This window comes from Nerophis lumbriciformis, linkage group LG10 (genome assembly GCF_033978685.3).
Source record: "Nerophis lumbriciformis linkage group LG10, RoL_Nlum_v2.1, whole genome shotgun sequence".
NCBI classification, from domain to species: domain Eukaryota; kingdom Metazoa; phylum Chordata; class Actinopteri; order Syngnathiformes; family Syngnathidae; genus Nerophis; species Nerophis lumbriciformis.
The window spans coordinates 46,042,561-46,063,067 of NC_084557.2; the positions used below are offsets into that span (position 1 = coordinate 46,042,561).

A 20,507-nucleotide genomic window follows, 5' to 3' on the forward strand; every position below is an offset into this window, starting at 1 on the left:
GGCGCCAAGTCCTGTTGGAACTTGAAATCTCCATCTCCATAGAGCAGGTCAGCAGCAGGAAGCATGAAGTGCTCTAAAACTTGCTGGTAGACGGCTGCGTTGACCCTGGATCTCAGGAAACAGAGTGGACCGACACCAGCAGATGACATGGCACCCCAAACCATCACTGATGGTGGAAACTTTACACTAGACTTCAGGCAACGTGGATCCTGTGCCTCTCCTGTCTTCCTCCAGACTCTGGGACCTCGATTTCCAAAGGAAATGCAAAATTTGCATGGTTGGGTGATGGTTTGGGGTGCCATGTCATCTGCTGGTGTCGGTCCACTCTGTTTCCTGAGATCCAGGGTCAACGCAGCCGTCTACCAGCAAGTTTTAGAGCACTTCATGCTTCCTGCTGCTGACCTGCTCTATGGAGATGGAGATTTCAAGTTCCAACAGGACTTGGCGCCTGCACACAGCGCAAAATCTACCCGTGCCTGGTTTACGGACCATGGTATTTCTGTTCTAAATTGGCCCGCCAACTCCCCTGACCTTAGCCCCATAGAAAATCTGTGGGGTATTGTGAAAAGGAAGATGCAGAATGCCAGACCCAAAAACGCAGAAGAGGTGAAGGCCACTATCAGAGCAACCTGGGCTCTCATAACACCTGAGCAGTGCCAGAAACTCATCGACTCCATGCCACGCCGCATTAACGCAGTAATTGAGGCAAAAGGAGCTCCAACCAAGTATTGAGTATTGTACATGCTCATATTTTTCATTTTCATACTTTTCAGTTGGCCAACATTTCTAAAAATCCCTTTTTTGTATTAGCCTTAAGTAATATTCTAATTTTGTGACACACGGAATTTTGGATTTTCATTTGTTGCCACTTCAAATCATCAAAATTAAATGAAATAAACATTTGAATGCATCAGTCTGTGTGCAATGAATAAATATAATGTACAAGTTACACCTTTTGAATGCAATTACTGAAATAAATCAAGTTTTTCAAAATATTCTAATTTACTGGCTTTTACCTGTAATGACTGATGAACACCTTTGTTCGATAATGAAGGTTGCCTCAGCTCAAAGCCTGAGCCCTGACATTAATGAACTAGCATCCAAGAAAAGATGGCAGGTATCTGGCTTGGGCACATGACATTAGATCAGTGTGTTGCAAACTGAGCAGTTTAAAGTCCTGAATGGTTGGTTTATTCATTGTTATTTTATTTTCCAACTTAATAGCCTGTGGAAAAAGTTAATGTTGATATTTACCTCAGAAGGCTGCAAATAAAAAAGAGGCATTCAATTTTTATTTGAATTGTATTTGATATGCCATTGATATTTTTCAATTATTATTATTATTTGAAACTGGATTTTGCATGTCACTATAAAGTTATATAAGCCTTGCTTGTTCAATATTCAATGCAAAACTTGTTTGGGTCCCTATTAAAAGGTTAATTTGTTCAACCTTGGCCCGCGGCTTTGTTCAGTTTAAAATTTTGGCCCACTCTGTATTTGAGTTTGACACCCCTGATTTACAACAAGGGTGCCCACACTTTATCAGCAGGTGATCTACTTATCAAATGACCAAGTCGAAGTGATCTACCTCATATATATATATATATATATATATATATATATATATATATATATATATATATATATATATATCACTTCGACTTGGTCATTTGATAAGTTGATAAGTTTGAAGCTCATCGAGAGAATGCCAAGAGTGTGCAAAGCAGTAATCAGAGCAAAGGGTGGCTATTTTGAAGAAACTAGAAAATAAAAACATGTTTTCAGTTATTTCAAGTACATAACTCCCCATGTGTTCAATCATCATTTTGATGCCTTCAGTGACAATCTAAAATGTAAATAGTCATGAAAATAAAGAAAACACATTGAATGAGGAGAAGGTGTGTCCAAAGTTTTGGACTTTGGACTGTACTGTATATATAATAATGTTTTTTGTTAACATGTTAAAAGTGTTTAATAAAAATACAAGCATGTTTAATACATAATGATTCCCTTCTTTCATGAAGACAAGAATATACGTTGGTGTATTATCTTATTCTGATAACTTGCATTGATTGGACTCAGACAGGATTCACAGTAGTTGCTGATAAAGTTCCACAACTTCGAATTTACATTGTAGAGGAAGAAAAAGTCCTCCTCTCTTTCCAATACCACATGAAGAAATCGTTTTTATACCCTTGACAAGAAATACTGGCACTGACACGTTCTTCGTGTTTGACTGATAGCTCGCGATAGACGTCATGGACACAGCCTTTAGACTTTGTGTAAAAGGACATGTCTCCCAGAAACATACTGTACTCCTCCCTCTGTCAATATTCATCAGTATCTATGAAAGTTAAGCAATTGCATGTTTTATCATACATAACTTTTGTTATCAACACTGGTTATCTTTTTTTTACACATGTATGACAGTTAAGAAAATGGAACACAATTACAGTATTTATTATAGGTAACTAATTATTTCCAAGTTTTACTGTACAGTTTGTATCAGTGTATGTACAGTTAACAGTTTAACTGTATGGAGAATTTCACTATAATTACTACTATTTTGTTTTAGCAAAAATAATCTAAATCCGATTATTTTGGAGGTCAACAAGCATCTCGAAATAGATTGTGTTTGACCTCAAAAGGTTCCACTGTATTGCACCCTTCAGGGCCACACAAAGGCTGCACATTGTCCAATATTCATTCAGCATGTCTTATCATGTAACCTCAGACTTAGTTTTAGGTGTTACAAGAACTTCCCGTTAAATATCACTTAAAAAAAAGGTATTTCCCCTTGCAAAGTGCAAGTCCTGGGAAAACTTCAGGGGAGACACAGCAGCTTAAAGGAAAACTGCACTTTTTAGTTTTTCCCATCATCCACAATTCTTTTGCGATACTTTGTGATCCCACATATTTCCTTTTCTGTGCCTTCTAGATAGTTGATATATGTTCTTCACAGAAAATGAGCCTCAGTTTGAAAAATTTATTAATTGTATCATTTTTCTTTTAATAAAAAATCTAAACGGGTCCCACAGACCCGAACACCACACAAGTGTGGAAATTGATGTTCTGTGTACCACACACACACACACACACACACACACACACACACACACACACACACACACACACACACACACACACACACACACACACACACACACACACACACACAGAATGTAGGTACACAGAACATCAGATCACCAAATCGCAGAGCAAAACAACTTGCACTGAGCCTGGTCTATAAAATCCGCTACACCTCCCTGATACCCAAGTACATGTCAAACTACTTCCTTAACGTAAATGACCGCCATAACCTCAACACCAGGGGGAGCTCCACTAACCACGTTAAACCCAGATTCCAATCTAACAAAGGTCTTAACTCATTCTCCTTCTATGCCACATCAATATGAAATGCACTCCCAACAGGTGTAAAAGAAAGGGCATCTCTATCCTCCTTCAAAACCGCACTAAAACAACACCTCCAGGCAACTTCAACCCTAAACGAACACCCTCCCCCTTCCACATCCCACCTCCCCGGATTGTAAATAACCAAATGTAAATAATCAAATGTATTTCTAATGTATATACTTGTTCTTATGCTTTCTGAACTCACTATGTTCTCTGCTCACTGTACATATCCTACCAAGTCAGACCTACACTGTTTCAATGCCCATTTCTCTGATGTTGCAATTGTTGATGACTGAAGTGCTGATATCAACCAAACCCTCCTCATCCCACCGCCCGGATTGTAAATAATGTAAATAATTCATTGTATATACTCTGATGATTAACTTGTGTGATGACTGTATTATGATGATAGTATATATTTGTACCATTAATTGATTTACGTGGACCCCGACGTAAACAAGTTGAAAAACTTATTGGGGTGTTACCATTTAGTGGTCAATTAATTGTACGGAATATGTACTGAACTGTGCAATCTACTAATAAAAGTTTCAATCAATCAATCAAAAATGTGCGAGAAAATGAGAGCAGACAGTGTTGACAAACAATGTTGCAACCTCGTGTGTGAAATTAATTCATTGCATTTCCTAGAGTGAGACAGTAAACAGAGTCTGGGGCAAAGTATGCTCCAGAAAATCTGTTTTTTGTGGACTTTGGAGAACCCCTGGTTTAGAAAAACAAAGCCTCAGTGCTGAACTCTGTAGAATTTGCACCTGGCTCGCTGACAACAAGCTATCCATACACTTGGGTAAAACGGAATCCATCCTATTTGGGTCCCACACCAACCTTAAGAAAGTCAGTCACTTCACTATAAAAGTGGGTGACATTGTTATCACCAGGAAAGATGAGGTCACCTACCTAGGTTCCATTCTAGAGGCTAATCTTTCCTGTGATAAAATGGCAACCAAGGTAATCAGAAGGGTCAACCAACGAAGGAGATTTCTCTACAGAATCTCCTCTCTGGTCAACAAAAGCACCATGAAGATTCTAGCGGGAACTCTCGTTCAACCCTTTTTCGATTACGCATGCACCTCCTGGTACCCTAGCACCTCCAAAACCCTCAAATGTAGACTCCAAACATCCCAGAACAAGCTAGTCAGATTACTTATAGACCTCTACCCCAGATCACACCTCACTCCTACCCACTTTTTCAAAGTGGGCTGGCTCAGGGTGGAGGACAGAGTAAAACAACTTGCACTGAGCCTAGTCTATAAAATCAGCTACACCTCCCTGATACCGAAGTACATGTCAAACTACTTCCTTAATGTAAATGACCGCCATAACCACAACACCAGGGGGAGCTCCACTAACCACATTAAACCCAGATTCCGATCTAACAAAGGTCTTAACTCATTCTCTTTCTATGCCACATCAATGTGGAATGCACTCCCAACAGAAGTAAAAGAAAGGGCATCTCTATCCTCCTCCAAAACCGCACTAAAAGAACACAATATGGCAGTGTTTTTCAACCTTTTTTGAGCCAAGGCACATTTTTTGCGTTGAGAAAATATGGAGGCACACCACCAGCAGAAATCACTAAAAAACTAAACTCAGTTGACAGTAAAAAGTCGCAATTTTTGGATATGACTTTAAACCATAACCAACCAAGCATCACTATAGCTCTTGTCTCAAAGTAGGTGTACTGTCACCACCTGTCACATCACACCCTGACTTATTTTGTATTTTTTGCTGTTTTCCTGTGTGTGGTGTTTTAGTTCTTGTCTTACGCTCCTATTTTTTTTGGTATTTTCCTGTAGCAGGTTCATGTCTTCCTTTGAGCGATATTTCCCGCATCTACTTTGTATTAGTGATCAAGAATATTTCAGTTGTTTTTATCCTTCTTTGTGGGGACATCATTGATTGTCATGTCATGTTCGGATGTACTTTGTGGACGCCGTCTTTGCTCCACAGTAAGTCTTTGCTGTCGTCCAGCATTCTGTTTTTGTTTACTTTGTAGCCAGTTAGGTTTTAGTTTCGTTCTGCATAGCCTTCCCTAAGCTACAATGCCTTTTCTTAGGGGCACTCACCTTTTGTTTATTTTTGGTTTAAGCATTAGATACTATGACAAACCCTTGTCGTCTCACACAACGTGTTCCCGACATCTACAAAGCAATTGATTACCGGCTCCCACCTACTGATATGGAAGAGTATTACACACAACATCGGCACATAATTTGCAGATTATAATTAGTGGTTGGCAAAAAATATTTTTAACCCATATATGTGAAATTACATAATCTCCCATGGCACACTAGACTGTATCTCACGGCACAGTGGTTGAAAAACACTGTCTTAAAACATCTTGTAATACAGGATGAGATCAAATCAATTGCTACTGTGTGAATCTGATGGTATTGTCCTTTTTAGGCCCTTCTAATCTTGCCTTGATTGTCAACACAAAGAAGGATAAAAACAACAATTTCAGTTGTTTTTATCCTTCTTTGTGGGGACATCGTTGATTGTCATGTCATGTTCGGATGTACTTTGTGGACGCCGTCTTTGCTCCACAGTAAGTCTTTGCTGTCGTCCAGCATTCTGTTTTTGTTTACTTTGTAGCCAGTTAGGTTTTAGTTTCGTTCTGCATAGCCTTCCCTAAGCTACAATGCCTTTTCTTAAAGGCACTCACCTTTTGTTTATTTTTGGTGTAAGCATTAGATACTACGACAAACCCTTGTCGTCTCACACAACGTGTTCCCGACATCTACAAAGCAATTGATTACCGGCTCCCACCTACTGATATGGAAGAGTATTACACACAACATCGGCACATAATTTGCAGATTATAATTAGTGGTTGGCAAAAAATATTTTTAACCCATATATGTGAAATTACATAATCTCCCATGGCACACCAGACTGTATCTCACGGCACAGTGGTTGAAAAACACTGTCTTAAAACATCTTGTAATACAGGATGAGATCAAATCAATTGCTACTGTGTGAATCTGATGGTGTTGTCCTTTTTAGGCCCTTCTAATCTTGCCTTGATTGTCAACACAAAGAAGGATAAAAACAACAATTTCAGTTGTTTTTATCCTTCTTTGTGGGGACATCGTTGATTGTCATGTCATGTTCGGATGTACTTTGTGGACGCCGTCTTTGCTCCACAGTAAGTCTTTGCTGTCGTCCAGCATTCTGTTTTTGTTTACTTTGTAGCCAGTTAGGTTTTAGTTTCGTTCTGCATAGCCTTACCTAAGCTACAATGCCTTTTCTTAGGGGCACTCACCTTTTGTTTATTTTTGGTTTAAGCATTAGATACGACGACAAACCCTTGTCGTCTCACACATCGTGTTCCCGACATCTACAAAGCAATTGATTACCGGCTCCCACCTACTGATATGGAAGAGTATTACACACAACATCTGCACATAATTTGCAGATTATAATTAGTGGTTGGCAAAAAATATTTTTAACCCACATATGTGAAATTACATAATCTCCCACGGCACACCAGACTGTATCTCACGGCACAGTGGTTGAAAAACACTGTCTTAAAACATCTTGTAATACAGGATGAGATCAAATCAATTGCTACTGTGTGAAGCTGATGGTGTTGTCCTTTTTAGGCCCTTCTAATCTTGCCTTGATTGTCAACACAAAGAAGGATAAAAACAACAATTTCAGTTGTTTTTATCCTTTTTTGTGGGGACACCGTTGATTGCCATGTCATGTTCGGATGTACATTGTGGACGCCGTCTTTGCTCCACAGTAAGTCTTTGCTGTCGTCCAGCATTCTGTTTTTGTTTACTTTGTAGCCAGTTAGGTTTTAGTTTCGTTCTGCATAGCCTTCCCTAAGCTACAATGCCTTTTCTTAAAGGCACTCACCTTTTGTTTATTTTTGGTGTAAGCATTAGATACGACGACAAACCCTTGTCGTCTCACACAACGTGTTCCCGACATCTACAAAGCAATTAATTACCGGCTCCCACCTACTGATATGGAAGAGTATTACACGGTTACGCTGCCGAGCTCTAGACAGCACCGACACACAACATTGGCATATAATTTGCAGATTATAATTAGTGCCATCCATCTTCTTCCGCTTATCCGAGGTCGGGTCGCGGGGGCAGCAGCCTAAGCAGGGGAGCCCAGACTTCCCACTCCCCAGCCACTTCGTCCAGCTCTTCCTGTGGGACCTCGAGGCGTTCCCAGGCCAGCCGGGAGACATAGTCTTCCCAACGTGTCCTGGGTCTTCCCCGCGGCCTCCTACCGGTCGGACGTGCCCTAAACACCTCCCTGGGGAGGCGTTCGGGTGGCATCCTGACCAGATGCCCGAACCACCTCATCTGGCTCCTCTCGATGTGGAGGAGCAGCGGCTTTACTTTGAGCTCCCCCCGGATGGCAGAGCTTCTCACCCTATCTCTAAGGGAGAGCCCCGCCACCCGGCGGAGGAAACTCATTTGGGCCGCTTGTACCCGTGATCTTGTCCTTTCGGTCATGACCCAAAGCTCATGACCATAGGTGAGGATGGGAACGTAGATCGACCGGTAAATTGAGAGCTTTGCCTTCCGGCTCAGCTCCTTCTTCACCACAACGGATCGATACAGCGTCCGCATTGCTGAAGACGCCGCACCGATCCGCCTGTCGATCTCACAATCCACTCTTCCCTCACTCGTGAACAAGACTCCGAGGTACTTGAACTCCTCCACTTGGGGCAAGATCTCCTCCCCAACCCGGAGATGGCACTCCACCCTTTTCCGGGCGAGAACCATGGACTCGGACTTGGAGGTGCTGATTCTCATCCCAGTCGCTTCACAATCGGCTGCGAACCGATCCAGCGAGAGCTGAAGATCCTGGCCAGATGAAGTCATCAGGACCACATCATCTGCAAAAAGCAGAGACCTAATCCTGCAGCCACCAAACCAGATCCCCTCAACGCCTTGACTGCGCCTAGAAATTCTGTCCATAAAAGTTATGAACAGAATCGGTGACAAAGGGCAGTCTTGGCGGAGACCAACCCTCACTGGAAACGTGTCCGACTTACTGCCGGCAATGCGGACCAAGCTCTGACACTGATCATACAGGGAGCGGACCGCCACAATCAGACAGTCCGATACCCCATACTCTCTGAGCACTCCCCACAGGACTTCCCGAGGGACACGGTCGAATGCCTTCTCCAAGTCCACAAAACACATGTAGACTGGTTGGGCAAACTCCCATGCACCCTCAAGGACCCTGCCGATAGTATAGAGCTGGTCCACAGTTCCACGACCAGGACGAAAACCACACTGTTCCTCCTGAATCCGAGGTTCGACTATCCGGCGTAGCCTCCTCTCCAGTACACCCGAATAGACCTTACCGGGAAGGCTGAGGAGTGTGATCCCACGATAGTTAGAACACACCCTCCGGATCCCCTTCTTAAAGAGAGGAACCACCACCCCGGTCTGCCAATCCAGAGGTACCGCCCCCGATGCTGCAGAGTCTTGTCAACCAAGACAGCCCCACAACATCCAGAGCCTTAAGGAACTCCGGGCGGATCTCATCTACCCCCGGGGCCTTGCCACCGAGGAGCTTTTTAACTACCTCAGCAACCTCAGCCCCAGAAATAGGAGAGCCCACCACAGACTCCCCAGGCACTGCTTCCTCTTATAATTAGTGGTTGGCAAAAAATATTTTTAACCCAAATATGTGAAATTACATAATCTCCCACGGCACACCAGACTGTATCTCACGGCACATGGTTGAAAAACACTGGGTTATGGTTTAAAGTCATATCCAAAAATTGCGACTTTTTATTGTCAATTGAGTTTCGTTTTTTAGTGATTTCTGCTGGTGGTGTGCCTCCGTAATTTTTCAACACAAAAAATGTGCCTTGGCTCAAAAAAGGTTGAAAAACACTGTCTTAACGGGCAGCATGTGGCCCCCGGGCCTTAGTTTGCCCAGGTCTGTCCTAGAGTGAGACAGTAAACAGAGTCTGGGGCAAAGACATTCATTCATTGTATTTCCTAGAACAGGGGTCGGCAACCTTTACCAGTCAAAGAGCCATTTTGACCAGTTTCGCAAATTATAGAAAACAATGGTAGCCGCAATAATTTTTTGAAATCTTAAATGAAATAACACTGCATGCAAAGTTTTTTTTTTTTGCTTTGTGCTATGTATAAACCAGGGGTCTCAGACATGCTGCCCACACCTTGATATGGAATTTGAAAGCTGGTGCGGCACGCGGGTTTTAAAAGAATGGCGCTTATCAGCGTCATGCGTGCCGTGATGGTACAGCATATAGCACCCACTACAACCAGCGTGCCTGATCAGCCACATGTTGTATGGTGTTTCCGCTTGCTCACGTAAGTAACAGCAAGGCATACTTGGTCAACAACTACACACACTGACGGTGGCGGTATAAAAAAAAACTATAACACTCTTACTAATAATGCGCCACACTGTGAACCCACACCAAACAAGAATGACAAACACATTTCGGGAGAACATCTGCACCGTAACACAACATAAACACAACAGGACAAATACCCAGAATCCCATGGAGCCCTAACTCTTCCGGGCTACATTATACACCCCCGCTACCAAACCCCGCCCACCTCAACCGACGCACAGAGGGGGGCGGGGGGGTTTGGTGGTAGCAGGGGTGTATAATGTAGCCCGGAAGAGTCAGGGCTGCATGGGATTCTGGGTGTTTGTTCTGTTGTGTTTATGTTGTGTTAAGGTGCAGATGTTCTCCCGAAATGTGTTTGTCACTCTTGTTTGGTTTTGGTTCAAAGTGTGGTGCATTATTAGTAAGAGTGTCAAAGTTGTTTTATATGACCACCGTCAGTGTAACCTGTGTGGCTGTTGACCAAGTATGCCTTGCTGTCACGTACGTGTGCAAGCAGAAGATGTATATTGTATAACAAGTGTTGGGCTGGCACTCTGTTAATACAGATTGTAGAGGGCGCCAAATGTTGCACCATCATGGCACACCCTTATTATAGTCGTAAGGGTGAAAATCGGTGAATATTAATCCCGGGAGTTTTCTGCGAGAGGCACTGAAATCCGGAAGTCTCCCGGGAAAATTGGGGGGTTCAGCATGTAAGCTGCTGAGCCGCATCAGAGTGATCAAAGAGCCGCATGCGGCTCCGGAGCCGCGGGTTGCCGACCCCTGTCCTAGAATGAGACAGTAAACAGAGTCTGGGGCAAAGTATGCTCCAGAAAATCTGTTTTTTTTGTGGACTTTGGAGAACCCCTGGTTTAGAAAAACAAAGCCTCCAACAACAGATAGGTTTCCTATCTCCGTTCTTGTGCGTTTAGCATGGATTATTGTTATGTTTTGCAGAGCAGGAATCCCCACAAAGTACGATCTCCCTCCACTAGTCTACTTGTGATTAAAGTGACGTACCAAGACACACGCCGGAGACCAGAGCGGTGGCGGTGAGGGCTCCGGCGGAGGCTCCGTAGATGTGCTTGGCGTTGTGCACCAGGAAAGGAGCCTGCTCCAGCAGACAGCTGGCGACGCCGACATGGTAGATGCCCAGGAAGCCGCAACCTGCGAACGAGATGTTCCATGGCGAGTCTAACGGGAACATGCCGCGCGTTGACGGGGAGGGTCGAAGGTCGTCGGTCCGGTTAGAACACAATGTTCTCTTCCTGGTTCACTTGGGCTGAATAAAATAAAAATAACAAAATAATTTGCTTTCAAGGTCTACGCACCGCCGCTTGGATTAATAGCGGCTGTTTACATGCTGCGTGTAAGTTAGCAGCCAATAGCCGACCTTTGTCCCTTATTACACCGCTAAACCTAACATAGTTCCGAAACCGAACACAGAATTGAACGAAACTGAGGATTTAGATAAAATAAGCCCTAGGCACTAACATTTACCCCCAGAAACTATATTGTGTTGACGAACATTTGTCACGTTTTTATTCACAAAGGGGGCGGGCTTACAAGAGAGTCACTAGCAAATCCACCAATGAGCGACGACGTAAAGCATATTGACCAATAAAAACGGACGTATGTGGAAAACTGACCAATCACATGTCGCAATGCTAACACATGTCACGTACAACGCTATTATTTAACAACAATGTTGTTCCTACTCTATTTAGAAGTAGTTTATGTTTATGTCTTTACATAACTAGTGAATTTTCGAAGAACGTGTGTATTTTGAGTACACATTGCTTGTTTTAAACAACGATGAACTTTTGTACACTGATCGAAAATTCAGGTTATTGGTTGTCATGGCAACACTCTCACGCTGAAAAAAAAAAAAACGTCAACAAGATGTACAAATGTCGTCACCTGGCAAAGTGGAGTGGTCACAAAGTCTCGGGGAAGCCTGTTATAAAACATATTTACACTGAAGTGTTTTTTTGTGTGTGTGTGGAATGTTCCTGTTTTTAATGTTGTTGTGCAGTGATCCAAGTAGGGACATGACCCCCCCAGAGAGCATATTCTGTTGTGCAACATGTTCAGGGTATAGCAACAAAAAGAAAAAAAAGAAAAAAGTGTGTCTGCAAGTGCGTATTGATTGTTGACAATCAAGGCAAGATTAGAAGGGCCTAAAAAGGACAACACCATCAGATTCACACAGTAGCAATTGATTTGATCTCATCCTGTATTACAAGATGTTTTAAGACAGTGTTTTTCAACCACTGTGCCTTGAGAGATTATGTAATTTCACTTATATGGGTTAAAAATATTTTTTGCCAACCACTAATTATAATCTGCAAATTATGTGCCGATGTTGTGTGTAACACTCTTCCATATCAGTAGGTGGGAGCCGGTAATTAATTGCTTTGTAGATGTCGGGAACACGTTGTGTGAGACGACAAGGGTTTGTCATCGTATCTAATGCTTAAACCAAAAATAAACAAAAGGTGAGTGCCCCTATGAAAAGGCATTGTAGCTTAGGTAAGGCTATGCAGAACGAAACTAAAACCTAACTGGCTACAAAGTAAACAGAAACAGAATGCTGGACGACAGCAAAGACTTACTGTGGAGCAAAGACGGCGTCCACAAAGTGCATCCGAAAATGACATGACAATCAATGATGTCCCCACAAAGAAGGATAAAAACAACTGAAATTGTTGTTTTTATCCTTCTTTGTGTTGAAAATCAAGGCAAGATTAGAAGGGCCTAAAAAGGACAACACCATCAGATTCACACAGTAGCAATTGATTTGATCTCATCCTGTATTACAAGATGTTTTAAGACAGGGTTTTTCAACCACTGTGCCGTGAGATACAGTCTGGTGTGCCATGGGAGATTATGTAATTTCACATAGATGGGTTACAAATTTTTTTTGCCAACCACTAATTATAATCTGCAAATAATGTGCCGATTTTGTGTATCGGTGCTTTCTAGAGCTTGGCAGCGTAACCGTGTAATACTCTTCCATATCAGTAGGTGGGAGCCGGTAATTAATTGCTTTGTAGATGTCGGGAACACGTTGTGTGAGACGACAAGGGTTTGTTGTATCTAATGTTAAAACCAAAAATAAACAAAAGGTGAGTGCCCCTAAGAAAAGGCATTGTAGCTTAGGGAAGGCTATGCAGAACGAAACTAAAACCTAACTGGCTAAAAAGTAAACAAAAACAGAATGCTGGACGACAGCAAAGACTTACTGTGGAGCAAAGACGGCGTCCACAAAGTGCATCCGAACATGACATGACAATCAACGATGTCCCCACAAAGAAGGATAAAAACAACTGAAATTGTTGTTTTTATCCTTCTTTGTGTTGACAATCAAGGCAAGATTAGAAGGGCCTAAAAAGGACAACACCATCAGATTCACACAGTAGCAATTGATTTGATCTCATCTTGTATTACAAGATGTTTTAAGACAGTGTTTTTCAACCACTGTGCCGTGAGATACAGTCTGGTGTGCCATGGGAGATTATGTAATTTCACATATATGGGTTAAAAATATTTTTTCACAACAACTAATTATAATCTGCAAATTATGTGTCGATGTTGTGTGTAACACTCTTCCATATGAGTAGGTGGGAGCCGGTAATTAATTGCTTTGTAGATGTCGGGAACACGTTGTGTGAGACGACAAGGGTTTGTCGTCGTATCTAATGCTTAAACCAAAAATAAACAAAAGGTGAGTGCCCCTATGAAAAGGCATTGTAGCTTAGGTAAGGCTATGCAGAACGAAACTAAAACCTAACTGGCTACAAAGTAAACAAAAACAGAATGCTGGACGACAGCAAAGACTTACTGTGGAGCAAAGACGGCGTCCACAAAGTACATCCGAACATGACATGACAATCAACGATGTCCCCACAAAGAAGGATAAAAACAACTGAAATTGTTGTTTTTATCCTTCTTTGTGTTGACAATCAAGGCAAGATTAGAAGGGCCTAAAAAAGGACAACACCATCAGATTCACACAGTAGCAATTGATTTGATCTCATCCTGTATTACAAGATGTTTTAAGACAGTGTTTTTCAACCACTGTGCCGTGAGATACAGTCTGGTGTGCCATGGGAGATTATGTAATTTCACATATATGGGTTAAAAATATTTTTTGCCATCCACTAATTATAATCTGCAAATTATGTGCCGATGTTGTGTGTAATACTCTTCCATATCAGTAGGTGGGAGCCGGTAATCAATTGCTTTGTAGATGTCGGGAACACGTTGTGTGAGACGACAAGGCTTTGTCGTCGTATCTAATGCTTAAACCAAAAATAAACAAAAGGTGAGTGCCCCTAAGAAAAGGCATTGTAGCTTAAGTAAGGCTATGCAGAACGAAACTAAAACCTAACTGGCTACAAAGTAAACAAAAACAGAATGCTGGACGACAGCAAAGACTTACTGTGGAGCAAAGACGGCGTCCACAATGTGCATCCGAACATGACATGACAATCAACGATGTCCCCACAGAGAAGGATTAAAAACAACTGAAATAGTCTTGATCGCTAAAACAAAGTAGATGCGGGAAATATCGCTCAAAGGAAGACATGAAACTGCTACAGGAAAATACCAAAAAAATAAGAGCGTAAGACAAGAACTAAAACACCACACACAGGAAAACAGCAAACAATGCAAAATAAGTCAGGGTGTGATGTGACAGGTGGTGACAGTACACCTACTTTGAGACAAGAGCTATAGTGATGCTTGGTTGGTTATGGTTTAAAGTCATATCCAAAAATTACGACTTTTTACTGTCAACTGAGTTTCGTTTTTTAGTGATTTCTGCTGCCTTGGCTCAAAAAAGGTTGAAAAACACTGTTTTAAGACATTGTGAATTTAAATGTGCTCAAGTATCTAAAAACTCCCTTTTATTTCTCCAGTGATGAGTCAGTCTGACAACAGACTAACCTCACCACTGATATTTTTTATCTGATTACTGATATTGTAGTAGTTATATAATACTTGTGTCATGCCTTTTCAAAGAAACGGGCGTATGTGATTTTCAATGTTGCCCACATTTTGAATGAAACATTTGAGTTATAAAAGATAGAGAGTCAAAGGTTCATGGATGCATTTTTTTTAATTATATTTATTATTTTATTGACACAATCGATCATTCCTTACTTCTGCAAAAATGGTAAAACTATGGCATAAGAGGTGTTTCACAACAGTGATTAAGTAGTTATTTAAGTATTAGATCTCAATATGTGGAAATTAATAAGACTAAATCACAGCCAAGAAGAGTAACTTGTGGGTTTCCACAAGGCTCGGTATTGGGACCTAAGTTTTTTATACTGTATTTAAATGATATTTGTTCAGTATCTAATAAATTGAAATGTATTATGTTTGCAGATGATACAAATGTATATTGTTCAGGAGAAGACTTGAAGGAAGTGTTGAGGATAATAGAGGTTGAGTTGATTCAGCTAAAAAAATGGTATGATATTAATAAGTTATCATTAAATGATAAGAAAACTAAATGTATGGTGTTTAGTGGTGCCAGGACAAATTGTGACGCAAAATTTAAATTAAATCAAATGGAAATTGATAGAGTATATTAAATTAAATTCTTGGGAATAATAATTGATCATAAATTATGTTGGAAACCGCATATTGAATATATAAAGGGAAAAATATCCAAATCCATTGTTATTCTTTATAAAGTAAAACACATGCTGAATAAGAAATGTCTGCATATGTTATATTATTCTTTTATTTTTCCATATTTAACACATTGTGTTGAAGTTTGGGGAAATGTTTATAGAACAAACATAGACCCAATAATTAAATTCCAAAAAAGGGTCATTAGAATAATACACAAAGCGTGCTACTATGAACATACCAATACATTACTTATAAGTTCTAATCTTTGATTGCATAAATAATTGAACATGAGTTATTTTTCATTGAATTTGAGAGAAGCCAGCATGGACAAATACAACAGACAAGTCATTGTTTTGTCTGCTCGCGGAAAACAAACATCCTAATCTACGATTTGACTCCCTCGAATGGCCTTGACGCAGTACCAGGCTGTTCTGAAAAACACCCCCGAGGACACCTCAATGATGGACGCTTTTGACCTCCCTCCCTCCTCAACAACACCTGGAGTCGAACTTTTGCAGATCGGCCTCAGTCTATAAAAAACATTACATCGTCACACCCGAGACAATTGGGCACACACGCACACACACACCCTCCCCCACCCCACGACTTCACCACCGCTTCTTTCCCCTCGGGGTGATGGACGGCTGGCAGCGCGGTATGGCTCGGTTGGTAGAGCGGCCGTGCCAGCAACTTGAGGGTTCCAGGTTCGATCCCCGCTTCCGCCATTCCAGTCACTGCCGTTGTGTCCTTGGGCAAGACACTTTACCCACCTGCTCCCAGTGCCACCCACACTGGTTTAAATGTAACTTAGATATTGGGTTTCACAATGTAAAGCGCTTTGAGTCACTTGAGAAAAGCGCTATATAAATGTAATTCACTTCACACTTCACTAATGTGTTAAAATGTTCAGATATTGTGTTTTTAAAAACAATGGAAATGATGTTTGGAGTAAAGAACAACAGTCTTCCAGCTTGTATTCTTAGCTTATTTACATTAAGAGGAGAAAACTATCATTTACGGGGATATTGATTTTTGAAATAGGTAAAGTAAGAATGAATATAAAATATAAATGTATTTCAGTTTTAGGAGTTAAATGGTGGAACAAGCTCAGCGATGAGTTGAAGACATGTACTTCTTTGTTAAGGTTTAAGAAAACATTGAAAGGTGAAATAACAGAAAATTATAAAATATAGTAACAATTACTTTCATCCCATTGACTTTTTTTTTTTAACGTTGATGTTCCAGGCAATCTTATTTTCAGTGGAGGTATAGGATAGGCAAATATAAGCTTTGGCTTCAGCCTAGTCCTTTTTCGGACATTCTTTTTATTTTATTTTATTTTTTGCGTGTAAATGTGTATGATTGTTAAATATGTATAATCTGTACTGTTAAACTGGTCACACAAAATGGTTGATGGTTGATTGTATGACCGAAATAAACTTATTTCATTCATTCATTATGTTGATGTCATTGACAATATGATTAGGTTAAGATGGACCGAGTACAGTTAAAGTATCTGCAAATAATAAGCTATCACCACCAACTGGTGAGTGTACAATGCCTCTTTGTAAAATCAACATACAAACCCTGTTTCCATATGAGTTGGGAAATTGTGTTAGATGTAAATATAAACGGAATACAAAGATTTGCAAATCCTTTTCAACCCATATTCAATTGAATGCACTACAAAGACAACATATTTGATGTTCAAATTCATAAACTTTATTTATTTTTTGCTAATAATAATTAACTTAGAATTTCATTAGCTGCAACACGTGCCAAAGTAGTTGGGAAAGGGCATGTTCACCACTGTGTTACATGGCCTTTCCTTTTAACAACACTTAGTAAACGTTTGGGAACTGAGGAGACACATTTTTTAAGCTTCTCAGGTGGAATTCTTTCCCATTCTTGCTTGATGTACAGCTTAAGTTGTTCAACAGTCCGGGGGTCTCCGTTGTGCTATTTTAGGCTTCATAATGCGCCACACATTTTCAATGGGAAACAGGTCTGGACTATCACGTGGCTTGGCATTGTCTTGCTGAAATAAGCAGGGGCGTCCATGGTAACGTTGCTTGGATGGCAACATATGTTGCTCCAAAACCTGTATGTACGGTACCTTTCAGCATTAATGGCGCCTTCACAGATGTGTAAGTTACCCATGTCTTGGGCACTAATACACCCCCATACCATCACAGATGCTGGCTTTTACACTTTGGGCCTATAACAATCCGGATGGTTCGTTTCCTCTTTGGTCCGGAGGACACGACGTCCACAGTTTCCAAAACCAATTTAAAATGTGGACTCGTCAGACCACAGAACACTTTTCCACTTTGTATCAGTCCATCTTAGATGAGCTCAGGCCCAGCAAAGCTGACGGCGTTTCTGGGTGTTGTTGATAAACGGTTTTCGCCTTGCATAGTAGAGTTTTAACTTGCACTTACAGATGTAGCGACCAACTGTAGTTACTGACAGTGGGTTTCTGAAGTGTTCCTGAGCCCATGTGGTGATATCCTTTACACACTGATGTTGCTTGTTGATACAGCACAGCCTGAGGGATCGAAGGTCACGGGCTTAGCTGCTTACGTGCAGTGATTTCTCCACATTCTCTGAACCCTTTGATGATATTACGGACCGTAGATGGTGAAATCCCTAAATTCCTTGCAATAGCTGGTTGAGAAAGGTTTTTCTTAAACTGTTCAACAATTTGCTCACGCATTTGTTGACAAAGTGGTGACCCTCGCCCCATCCTTGTTTGTGAATGACTGAGCATTTCATGGAATCTACTTTTACACCCAATCATGGCACCCACCTGTTCCCAATTTGCCTGTTCGCCTGTGGGATGTTCCAAATAAGTGTTTGATGAGCATTCCTCAACTTTATCAGTATTTATTGCCACCTTTCCCAACTTCTTTGTCACGTGTTCAAATTCTAAAGTTAATGATTATTTGCACACAAAAAAAATGTTTATCAGTTTGAACATCAAATATGTTGTCTTTGTAGCATATTCAACTGAATATGGGTTGAAAAGGATTTGCAAATCATTGTATTCCGTTTATATTTACATCTAACACAATTTCCCAACTCATATGGAAACGGGGTTTGTACATATATGTTACAAAACAATACAAATTATATATATAAGTGCAATGGCAATTGTTGTAACTAATGCACACTCATTCATAATAATTGTACAACATATTAGACATGTATATTTGTCATTGTACAGAAGAATACACCGAAACTGTACCTGTCATAGTAAATTGTGACTATGACAAATAAAATTACATTAAGGAATATTATATGATACGGTTACGCTTATATAATTAAACATGCCCGAAAAGGAGTAGGGAGAAGCCTATCATATCTAACCCTGACGTTTAAATATAAAAACATATAAACAGTACACGTTTCATATTTTGCACAAACCATAAGAAAGATGTGAATTGGAGGCAGTAAACAGCGCCACCTATTGACGGATAGAAAGAGCCACATACTGAAAGCCTCGCTCAGAGCAGGGATGACCACGCCCCTCACTCCCAGGAGCTCATTTGATTGGTCGCTGCAAAGTCCTTTCTTCTTCTGGCTGCTCTCGCTGATTTCTCATGCAGTGCGCCACTTTTGCCCCCATCGGTCGCTGAATAGAATAGAATGCCCTTTTTATTTATTTAATCAGGGGTGTCAAACTCAAATACAGAGTGGAACAAATTAACCTTTTAATAGGGACCCAAACAAGTTTTGCATTGAATTTTGAACAAGCAAGGCTTATATAACTTTATAGTGACATGCAAGATCCAGTTTCAAATAATAATAATAATAATTAAAAAATATAAATGGCATATTAAATACAATTTAAATAAAAATGTAATGCCTATTTTCTATTTGCAGCCTTCTGAGGTCAATATCAACATTAACTTTTCCACAGGCTAATACATTTGAAAATAAAATAATGAATAAACCAACCATTCAGGACTTTAAACTGCTCAGTTTGCAACACACTGATCTAATCTGATGTGCCCAAACCAGATACCTGCCATCTTTTCTTGGATGCTAGTTCATTAATGTCGGGGCTCAGGCTTTGAGCTGAGGCAACCTTCATTATCGAACGAAGGTGTTCATCAGTCATTATATCTCGTAGTCCACCCGGACCACAGTCTTGGGGGCGTGCCTTAAAGGCACTACCTTTAACGTCCTCTACGAGCTGTCGTCACGTCCGCTTTTCATCCATTCTAACAACGTGCCGGCCCAGTCACAAGATATGTGCGGCTTCTGTACGCACACACACGTGAATGCAACGCATACTTGATCAACAGCCATACAGGTCACCCTGAAAGTGGCCGTATAAACAACTTTAACACTGTCAGAAATATGCGCCACACTGTGAACCCACACCAAACAAGAATGACAAACACATTTCGGGAGAGCATCCGCTCGGTAACACAACATAAACACAACAGAACAAATACCCAGAACCCTTTGCAGCACTAACTCTTCCACACACACATACACCTTGTAGCGTCCCGGAAGAGTTAGTGCTACAAAGGGTTCTGGGTATTTGTTCTGTTGTGTTTATGTTGTGTTACGGTGCGGATGTTCTCCCGAAATGTGTTTGTCATTCTTGTTCGGTGTGGTTTCTGTCAGTACTTGATCTTGGGAGTTTGCTTTTCCGGGATGCAAAGGTACATGATTTATTTATATTTATCAAAAAAAAGGAATAAACGAAAAGCGCGCACAGTGGCGGAGAAACAAAACTAGACTATAAACACAAAACTTGCACATTGGCAGAAACTATGAACAATTAAACAAAACTTGCAAACTATGGCTTGAATAAAGAAAACTTACTTGGCATGGACAAAAAAGGAGCAGCGTGAACGATGGACATGAAAAGAAGTATCAGGCATGGACAGAGCATAAATGTGGTGTGGGGTCGTCAGGACGAACAACAGAAAATGAAAAGCTTAAATAACACAGACATGATTAACGAAAACAGGTGCGTGACTCAAAACGTGAAACAGGTGCGTGACGTGACAGGTGAAAACTAATGGTTGCTATGGTGACAAACAAGAGTGCACAATGAGTCCAAA

The 20,507-nt window shown here is 40.9% G+C and overlaps 1 protein-coding gene across 1 annotated transcript in view; it reads right to left on the bottom strand.

Moving 5' to 3' along the window:
- pnpla2 (patatin-like phospholipase domain containing 2) overlaps window positions 1-11,309 on the bottom strand; it is a 43,251-nt gene extending 31,942 nt beyond the window's left edge. Inside the window, exon 1 of the mRNA XM_061969528.1 lies at window positions 10,801-11,309. Within this exon, the coding sequence (XP_061825512.1) occupies window positions 10,801-10,987 (187 nt within the window). The 5' untranslated portion in view covers window positions 10,988-11,309. The remainder of the gene's footprint in view (window positions 1-10,800) is intronic.
- Window positions 11,310-20,507: the final 9,198 nt, after the last annotated feature.